The sequence below is a fragment of the Trichomycterus rosablanca genome, chromosome 13 (assembly GCF_030014385.1).
Source record: "Trichomycterus rosablanca isolate fTriRos1 chromosome 13, fTriRos1.hap1, whole genome shotgun sequence".
NCBI lineage: Eukaryota > Metazoa > Chordata > Actinopteri > Siluriformes > Trichomycteridae > Trichomycterus > Trichomycterus rosablanca.
Genome location: NC_086000.1, coordinates 5,680,044 through 5,690,778, shown reverse-complemented (window position 1 = coordinate 5,690,778; position 10,735 = coordinate 5,680,044). Strand labels below are relative to the sequence as shown.

The following is a 10,735-nucleotide window of genomic DNA, read 5'->3' as shown; positions in this document are numbered from 1 at the left end:
GACATGGTGGTGGTGTGTTAGTGTGTGAGTGGATCAGACACAGCAGCGCTGCTGGAGTTTTTAAACACCTCACTGTCTCTGCTGAACTGAGAATAGTCCACCAACCAAAAATACCCAGCCAACGGCGCTCTGTGGCCAGCGTCTTGTGACCACTGATGAAGATCTCAAAGATGAGCAACTCAAACAGCAGCAATAGATGAGCGATCGTCTCTGACTTTACATCTGCAAAGTGGACCAACTTGGTACGAGTGTCTAATAGAGTGGACAGTGAGTGGACACGGTATTTAAAACTCCAGCAGCGCCGCTGTGTCTGATCCACTCATAGCAGCACAACACACACTAACACACCACCACCATGTCAGTGTCACTGCAGTGCTGAGAATCATCCACCACCCAAATAATACCTGCTCTGTGGGGGTCCTGATCATTGAAGAACAGGGTGAAAGCAGGATAAAAACGTATGTAGAGAAACAGATGGACTACAGTCAGTAGTTGTAGAACTACAAAGTGCTTCTATATGGTAAGTGGAGCTGATAAAATGGACAGTGATTATATGGATTATATGGCTGATCAGTGTATATGTACAGTATATACTCTATACAAAGAGACAAATTCCAACGTCCGGAAAGTGTGGGACATTTTGTTAAATGCAACATAAACCACAACAAACTGTAATAAAAAATCTCTTAAACCTTTATTTAACTGACAAAAAAACAGATAAAAATAAATGAAAATAAAAGAAGAAATAAATGACTTCGTCTTTGGCTGACAATAGTATTTTGTAAATACAAACAAATTTTAAATTGGATGCCTGTGACACATTTAAACCAAAATAGGAACAGGGCGAAATGTATATGACAAATATACAATATTGAAGTTACACGGCTTTTAGAACATGTCACAATAAGTAGGTAAGCCTATCATGATTATTATAAAAGAAGGATCCACCAAAAGCTCAGGCTTTGCAAGAAAATTATGGGTCATGGTTTTATGCCAAACTTTGATATAATAAGATAATTGTTAATCAGCTGCGATTAATTTAGGTCTTTCACCATTTAATGTACATTATGAAGATTCTGGAACTTACAAGAAATCTCAGAACCCTCAGACAGCATTGCATGATAGCATTACACGAGAAACAGTCATACTACTGTGATCAATATAGCCACCTGGGTTTAGGAATACTTCGGAAAATCGTTGTCACTTAAAGGTCACCGCTGCGTCAATGAATTCAACCTACAATGAGCATGAGGTGTTTCAAATGATATTCAATTATTTATCTTGCTGTCTTAACCTCTTGTGTCACTATTCCTATTTCTCTGCTTGTTAAAAGACAAAATAGATATTAATTTGAGTAAAGACACCACCGAGCACTTCTGATAGCACTAGCCATTACCAAAAAAACATCCAAATAAATTGTAAATCCAAATATTCCATCAGAATCACCCACTGGAAACATTTATTAATTTTTTAATGGCTTATATAGTTTTATCAAGAAACAAATCCAAACAAACCTGGACATAGCCAATTATGTCATTGTAGGTGCCCAGTCGACAGATAGCAGAGCTGAGGTTTGCTATTGAATTGAGAGGTTAATAAAAAAAAATAAAAAAAAACATCAGTAAACAAAGTAACAAATAAAATAAACAAAAACATCTGCAGCCCACGATGGAGAAAGTGGATAGAACTGGGATAGTGCAGAAGTGAGAACTGGTTGTTTTCAAAAGTTTTCAGAAAAAAGAAAAGAGGGAATCTTAGAACCAGCCAGGACTGGCAATGCACACGGAAACCAAACCACAGCAACTGGCACCTCCCCACGCATAACATGAATTTACAGGTGAGGTCTGCTTTTGAGGTCTGCCTCTAGGGCAGGCTACTCATGAAGTTCTCAGAAAGCTATAGCATGCTAGCAACTCAAGCCAGCAGAAGATCGAGTTGGACCAAGCAACCTGGTATAACGATTTCAGAAAAAAAAGCAGGTGTGCCAACCAATCATCTGTGCCTCTGTGCCCTCTCTTCTGGCCAAAATGGCAATGCTGTTGGACAATACTCTTGGCACACAGCTCATTTAACAACTGACAGCTTTCAACAACATTCAACAACACCACATTTCAGCTTGCTTTGTGAATAAACAGGATATAATGTTCTCTGTGCCAAGGACAAAAAGGATTATCTAGATTGTTGTCAGCAAAAGGTGAAAAAGTCAACTTCTGTTGTGGTATGGGAGTGCGTGACTTGCATATGTGTGAAAGTATTATTAATAATATGGATGCATATTTCAGGATTTTAGAAAGGTAAAATTTTTTTCTGGGAAGTCTATGGTTATTTCAGCAAGACAATGGCAACAGCAGACTTTATAGACATATATAGCGTGTGTGTGCTTGACTGGCCTGCCTGCAGTCCAGATGTGTTTCCAATTGAAAATGTATGGTGCATCATGAAGAGGAGAATCAGACAATGGTGATCACAAATTGTTGAGAATCTGAAAGAATGGGCAAAATTTCATTTGCAAAACTGCAGTAAATAATATAATCAGTTTCCCAAATGATTAAAAAAGTGTAATGTCCCAACTTTTCAAAAAATAGGGTTTGTAAAACCATTTAATGTAGATATTTGACACTACTACACTTGACTGAGACCTGTGCATTCCCAGCGAGCCTTTTTTATTTAAACATCTTTGGAAAACAAACTGAATTCGAGCAATTTATCCGTGTTAGTGTGCACTAGGTTTAAGCTAAGTAATTGAAACTACAACCCCAAATTAGAAAAAGTTGGGACAGCATGGAAAGTGTTTCTTACATTTACTTCGATTTATTTGATTGCAGACAGGATGAACCTGAGATATTTCATGTTTTGTCTGCTCAACTTCATTTCATTTATTAATAAACATCCATTCCTGCATTTCAGGCCTGCAACTCATTCCAAAAAATTCGTCTTTGGTCTTTGGTCAGGAGCACACAGCGTCCATTTTTTTTCCCAAAAAAGACCTGGAATGCTGATTCATCTGACCACAATACACGTTTCCACTGTGTGATGGTCCATCCTAGATGCCTCAGAACCCAGAGAAGTCAACGCCGCTTCTGAACATGGTTAACATAAGGCTTCTTTTTTTGCACAGTAAAGTTTTAAGTATCATTTGTGCATGTAACTCTGTATTGTAGTGCTGGACAAAGGTTTGCCAAAGTAATCCCTCACCCATGTGGTTATATCAGCTATTGTTGAGTGGCGGTTCTTGATGCAGTGCCGTCTGAGGGATCGAAGATCACGGGTGTTCAGGTTAAGCTTGCGCCCTTGGCCTTTACACACTGAAATTCCTCCTGATTCCTTGAATCGTTTAATGATATTATGCACTGTAGAGGGAGAAATGTGCAAATCCCTTCCAATTTTTCTTTGAGGTTCATTGTTTTTAAACATTTCAATCATTTTCTCACCCATTTGTTGACAAACTGGAGATCCTCTGATAATCTTTGCTCATCATAGACTCAGCCTTTCCTGGATGCTGCTTTTGTATCAAACCATGATTACAATCATCTGTTGACATCACCTGTTTGATATCACATCATTATTTAGTTTTTTCACTTCATTATTAGCCCTAAATTGCCCCTTTGGAATGTGTTGTAGGCCTGAAATGCAGGAATGGAGGTATATTAACAAATGAAATGAAGTTGAGCAGATAAAACATGAAATATCTCAGGTTTAAACTGTCTGCAATCAAATAAAAGTCAAAGTAAATGTAAGGAACACTGCATTTTTATTTCATCTGCATTTTCCATACTGTCCCAACTTTTTCTGATTTGGGGTTGTAAAACAAATACCATGAGTCCAATCATTTAAAAAAGTTCTTACCTTGCTAATTAAACATCATCACAAGGAATCCTTATTGGTTAACAAAACAGAAGTTCCCACACTCCTGATTAATCAGAAAATGAAAACAAAAGTTACTGATGCTGTTTTATCAAAATCCATTTGCTGAATGCAGCCCCGAATGCTACAATCCTACATCGGTGGATAACACAGTTTCATGTGATCTGTTAGTCAGAGCAGAGTTTGACAGCTTGATCTCCAAATGCTGTTGGCTGATGCCTGATGCCACATGGATGCCGGATTCAGGAGAGCTGCACAGGAAGTGCTGAATCAAAGGAACCAGAGTTTCCAGCGTGCATGCTTCTTGGCCTCCATTTTGGACTTGCGTTTGGGGGTGGAAGTATACACTTCATGTGTGTAAGGCAGGGACTGGTAGGGCAGGTCCATTGTTGGACACAGTCTTTTTATCAAGGGTTGTAATTTATCCTCTTGCAGCTTAAAGTCCAGCTCCACACTAAAGAGAAAAAAATATATACAGTTCATTCATGTTATAGAATAGAATCCCACATAAGAGTATATATTTGTAAATCAGGTGTTGTCTTAAGCACACTTAATGCAACTAATCAAGGGCTTCAGATAAAACGCATTAAATACCTGGACTACCTAGGGGTTTATTGACAGTAGAGTTAACATTAAAACCACCTTACCATATAAAAGCACTTTGTAGTTCTACAATTACTGACGGTAGTCCATCTGTTTCACCTTTTTAGCCTGCTTTCACCCTGTTCTTCAATGGTCAGGACCCCCACAGGACCCCCACAGAGCAGGTATTATTTAGGTGGTGGATCATTCTCAGCACTGCTGTGACAATGACATGGTGGTGGTGTGTTAGTGTGTGTTGTGCTGGTATAAGTGGATCAGACACAGCAGCGCTGCTGGAGTTTTTAAGCACCGTGTCCACTCACTGTCCACTCTATTAGACACTCCTACTTAGTTGGTCCACCTTGTAGCTCATCTTTTGATGCTGTTTGAGTTGGTCATCTTCTAGACCTTCATCAGTAGCCACAGGGCACTGTTGGCTGGATATTTTAGGTTGGTGGACTATTCTCAGTCCAGCAGGGACAGTGAGGTGTTTAAAAACTCCATCAGCGCTGCTGTGTCTGATCCACTCATACCAGCACAACACACACTAACACACCACCACCATGTCAGTGTCACTGCAGTGCTGGGAATGATCCACCACCCAAATAATACCTGCTCTGTGGTGGTCCTAGGAGAGTCCTGACCATTGAAGAACAGCATGAAAGGGAGCTAACAAAGCATGTAGATAAACAGATGGACTACAGTCAGAATATGTAGAACCATAAAGTGCTTCTGTATGGTAAGTGGAGCTGATAAAATGGACAGTGAGTGAAGAAACAAGGAGGTGGTTTTAATGTTATGGCTGATTGGTGTAATTGCCTTGCACAAACACAAAAAAGGACACAAAAAGCAATGACAGTGAATGTTACCTTTAATGACAGATACAGTTGGAAGCAAAACGCACAAGGAGAGTCAGCTACAATATGAGCAAAACCATAGAAAGAAGCCACATACATTTTGGGATTCTGTTCCATACAGAAATGACACTAAACTACACCTTTTCAGGCAAATGGATCAGCAGGACATCTAGAGGTGGGAGAGTGAAGCATCCACTGCCTACAGTGATGATTGGTGATGCTCTGGGGCTGCTTTGCTTCCTCTGGCACTGTAAACCTTTAGCGTATGGAGGGCAAGATAGACTCAATCAAGTAAATAAATCCTAGGAGAAAATGCCATGCCTTTTGTGTGGAAGCTGAAAACCAATCTATCACATCCCTGGGCATTGGGGCTGAGAGTAGAGCACTGTTCAGGCAACTTGAGTTTCTCCACATCTCAATCCATGTCTTTTTGAATCTTACTTTGTGCAAAGGGACATACATTAAATTGAAAAAGGAATGGGACGTCATTAAACTATTGCTACAAAGTTGGATGCATAGAATTCATTTTACATGTATTTTTTTTATACTTGCTTGCAATGGATGTGGCTGAAATAATTTATATTAAAATAATATATAATATATTTTTATTTATGTATAGTGTGCCCTCTCATCTTTTAAAGTTCACTTAATTAAATTTTGAGGCAGTTTGTGATATGATGTGGTAAAAGCGACCCAGACAGTACGAAAAACACAGAAATAAAGCGCAACGTGGCTTGTTGTACTAAAACAATGACACACGCTGGAACCAGAGCTGGGATCTCAAATACATCGTATTGAATCTCAGCTATGCATGCCGGCTAGGCTGAGCGGCCACATGAACAACGATTGGCCTGTTGTTCAGATATGTGCGGGACTAAGCCGGATGGGGTTTCTCTCCTATGACTGGTGCAATTACGCCCTCTGCTGGCTGATTGATGGTGCCTGCACAGAGATGAGAAAAGAGTGCTCTCAGGGTGTGTCTCTCCGTACACGACGCTGAGCTGCACTGCACTCGTCAAAGTGTAGGTAATATTGCATACGGCATGCTGCCCATGTGTCGGAGGGGGGGCGTGGGTTAGCTTCATTCTCCTCAATCAGAGAAGGGATTGGCATTGGTGGAGAGGAAGCATGACGCAATCGGGCAATTGGACGCCCTAAAAGGGAGAAAAAGGGGAGAAAATGCATAAACAAAAATATGAACAAAAAAAAGAAATTGTGCAGTACTGAGCACCTATAACCAGTAATATTTAGAAATTTAGTGTTTCTCTGTCGTACTTTTAGTACATTAAGTCACGACTCTCCCGAGAAGCGGATTCAGAACCCCCCGAGCTGTATAATCACCACACGTGAAGTAAATACAGCTAAACACCGATACATGTGGAGCTTTTAGAGTGGATAGAGTGGTTATTTCACACAAATGGATGTTCGTGTGCGTTGATTTTGCATATTTGTCACATCAGGTTCTCATAAGTAATGTAACAATATACAATAAATCATTAATAGGCAGTTGTAGCTTAGTGGTTAAGGTACTGGTCCAGTAATCAGAAGGTTGCAGGTTCAAACCTCACCACTGCCAGGTTGCCACTTTTGGGCCCTTAAGCAAGACCATTAATCCTCAATTGCTTAGATTGTATACTGTCACAGCTGTAAGTCGCTTTGGATAAAAAGCGTCCGCTAAATGTCGTAAATGTGAATTAATAAATACAATAAATAATTTTGTACTTTAATATTACTAAAATGCAACACAAATAATTCATGTAATAAAATAATTGCCCCTTTAAACTTAATAACCGGTTGTGCCACCATTAGTAACCAAATTTGCAATCAACTCCTCCTAATAACTAGAACTGGATCATCAGACTTTTTAAGGTAGAGAGCAGAATATATGCTTCTATTTAAGTCCATCTGTGTTCAATTTTTTTTTTTTTTTTTTTTTTTTTTTTTTTTTTTTTTTTTTTACAATCCTATCAGATTTTAACATTCCACATGTGCACAGCTGCAAATATACTGAAGGTTGCAGGATGCCAATAACTACTTTAAGATTTAAATTAAGTCCTCCACCCTCAGCCACAAGCTGTTGTGTCAGGACCTGCTGGTCCCACTGGATTTTTGTGGTTATGCAAAGCTCAGCAATAGCTATAACTATTTCAATAACTAGTTTGTGTGCAGCATTGAATTTGGTATACAGCCTTTAATAAAAATTTATTTTCCATTTACAATCATAAGATTAAAGTGTTGCAGAGTGGGAGCTACACAAAAGACTGTACAAAATCTTTCTGGAATGTCTTGCAACAACTTGTTCTTTAAAAATGATCTCAAAATGGAATTCCTAAGTACAAATAGACTTAAGTGATTAGGAATCAAATTAGTAAATGCATGTGTGTGTTTTGTTGTAAGCCAACCGACACATTCTTTGTCTTGGAGTGCTAATCTCAGTCTGATGTCATCTAAAATGACTACAACAGTTTAAAGCTCATATTTGCAGTTTGCTTTGCCCTTAATCTGATCTAAATTAAAATCATCCTGCTAGCATCCATATCCGCTATGATGTGACTCATCAATAAACATTCCTGGAAATGGAGGAGCTGTGCTGTTCATATCTCCCTCTGCACAGTTTATTAGATTCCAAATATACATAACAAAATAAATATCAGTACATCATCGTCGTCATCATCAATTATGTCTGTTTATTAAAAATGAGCTGGAGTTTTGAGTTAATTACATGGAGTTTATTGTTATGGGATGTGTTATGAGTAGGTCACTGGTTTAAGCCTCACACAGCCAGGTTAACACTGCAAGGCCCCAAGAGGCTACAAGGCTTTATTTTGTCGGGAGGCTCGCTTTGTTCTTGCCTTTTTTCTCTGTGTTCTATGCTTAATGCAAGTTCTAGTGCTTAGTTTTGCACCAGCACTGCTTCAGTAGCCACCAGCAGTGCTTCAGACTCATAGCATAATAGATATAATAATAATTGCATATTTACGTATCTGCTGTATTTACATTGTTCATTTTACTGTTTATCATATGTGCATGTTAAGCACTTTTGTGGACCTTAGTGTTTTCATATATTCGCACCCCCTGGAAAAAAACCTCACTGTTTCAGACAATCGCATATTTACGGACTAGTGCTCCCCCCTTTTAGTTCATTAAATCAAGGTTCCACTGTATAATATATATAGTGAAAAAGATGGGACACTGCCTAAAGTTCAATAAAAAACTAAAATCTGTAATATGTAAAAAATTGAAATCTGTAATCTGTCATTTGAATCTTTATTTAACATACAAAATAAGAAAGAAAAGATTTTTGGTGACAAACTTATTTCTACTTGTTAAATATAAACAAGTTTGGAAATTGATGCCACCAACACACAAAACTTGCAAAACTTCAACAATTCTAGGTTCTTACAGATGGAGGGTAAATTAGTAGTAGTACTGTATATTGCTGAGCAATTAATCAATAGTGGGTCTGAACAATTAACGTCTCTGCACAAACACCATCTCCAACTCTATATGGGTGACCAATAAAAATAAGACTTCAAAGACTTTCATTACACTGGTCAACAGAGATTTTGTTTCTTGAACACTTTTGGGTGTGTCTTAGGTATTTTGAGCTGCTGATAACAAAAATCACCTCAAATTTTTCCTATCACGTACCATTTTATTGATTCATGCCTCAAGGCTGTCTTGTTATACAGTGACAATGTCTATCCTTCAGTACCTGTTGGTATGCTTTACACATGAAGGAAACATACCAGAACATGGAACTGTTGTTGAAACACATCAAGTACAGCAACTACAACTGAAACAGCTGGAGATTTAGAGTGGCACTGCTTCTTGGATTGCAGCTCAGATATACCAAGTATTGCTGCTTCATTTGCAATTGGGACAGTCATAAGAAGAATCATATTACACTAAAAATAACTGGCCAATTCATCAGAATTTGACCCCAGGGCAGAACAATATTGCACATAAACCACTTGTGGACCCAAAAAAAAAAAGATATTCACTTCACTTAAAACTCGGGCTGATGAAAAATGTTATAAAGGCAACGAACAAATAAAAAGCAAGAAGAGTTCGCAAGAATAACTGATACTATGATTAGTGAAGGCATTTCTGTTGGTCCACAAATGCAACACATCATGAATGATCAGTTCAAAGAGCTGGTGGTGAGACCTGAGAAAATCACTTGGAAATCATTCCAGGATGTTGTTGAAAAATTTTTTTTTGCAACTATCGAGCGCCAAACTTCATCAAGCTGGGTGACAACCTTCTTCAAGCTTACAAAGTGATGAAGTGCAATGTCACTGAAAATTCATTTCCTGCATTTCTTCCCTAATCTTGGTGCAGTAAGTGATGAGCATGGCGAATGCTTTCACCAAGACATTGCCACAATGGAAAAATGTTACCAAGGCCACTGGAATCCGTCAGTGCTGGCTGACTATTGCTGGACACTAATACGAGATGCACCAGATGTTGAGTAGAAACGAAAATCAGCAGCAAAACACTTTTATCTCAGTTGAACTAATGACACGTATAAGATTTAAATGTGTTATAATCAGTAAAGTTAATCTCATGTTTCTCAAAATTTCTATGTGATACAGACAATCAGAAACTACATTTGTGTTCAGATCAAATGGGTCTGTCACAATCACCAAAAAAATTCAAGGTAACAGAACTTTGGCAAAAAATTGTTGTCCAGTGTTATGGATGGAGGGATGGGGGAATGTTGCTGAGTTGTCATTCAGCTGCTCTGAAGCTTCATTATTAAAATGAGCTACATTGCATCAGTAATATTTAACCCAGGGATCACGTTTCCTTTCTAAACCATACAGGATGTAATATTCCAGTTCATATTACTTTACTTTGACTGACAGCATAGTTATGGATCCATAAAACTCCTTTAGTTGTTAACACTGAATACAAGTAACCTCAGGTCTCTCACAATTATACGCTCTGCTGCTTTGGCTGACATGACTATTCTCTCAAATATTTTACAACTGAAAGACAGAAGAGACTAACTCTGTGTGCTGCCATTAATATTTGAACAATAGTTTTGATTAGACTCCTGCTTTTTAACACAACGTTAGACCAAGCCTGATTGATATTGTATATGCTCTACTTTACTTTAAGCCCTTAGTAGTATGTTAGGTAGTTTACAGTAGTCTAACAAATTGTACACATTCATGCATTTGCAATGGAAGTCCTGTTATACACTGATCAGCCATAACATTAAAACCACCTCCTTGTTTCTACACTCACTGTCAATTTTATCAGCTCCACTTACCATATAGAAGGACTTTGTAGTTCTACAATTACTGACTGTAGTCCATCTGTTTCTCTACATACTTTTTTAGCCTGCTTTCATGCTGTTCTTCAATGGTCAGGACCACCACAGGACCACTACAGAGCAGGTATTATTTAGGTGGTGGATCATT

The 10,735-nt window shown here is 38.4% G+C and overlaps 1 protein-coding gene across 1 annotated transcript in view; it reads right to left on the bottom strand.

Annotated features, from left to right (window-relative positions):
• Nucleotides 1–4,059: 4,059 nt before the first annotated feature.
• insyn2ab (inhibitory synaptic factor 2Ab) overlaps nucleotides 4,060–10,735 on the bottom strand; it is a 34,214-nt gene continuing 27,538 nt past the window's right edge. The window contains exon 3 of the mRNA XM_063006713.1: nucleotides 4,060–4,318. Within this exon, the coding sequence (XP_062862783.1) occupies nucleotides 4,135–4,318 (184 nt within the window). The 3' untranslated portion in view covers nucleotides 4,060–4,134. The remainder of the gene's footprint in view (nucleotides 4,319–10,735) is intronic.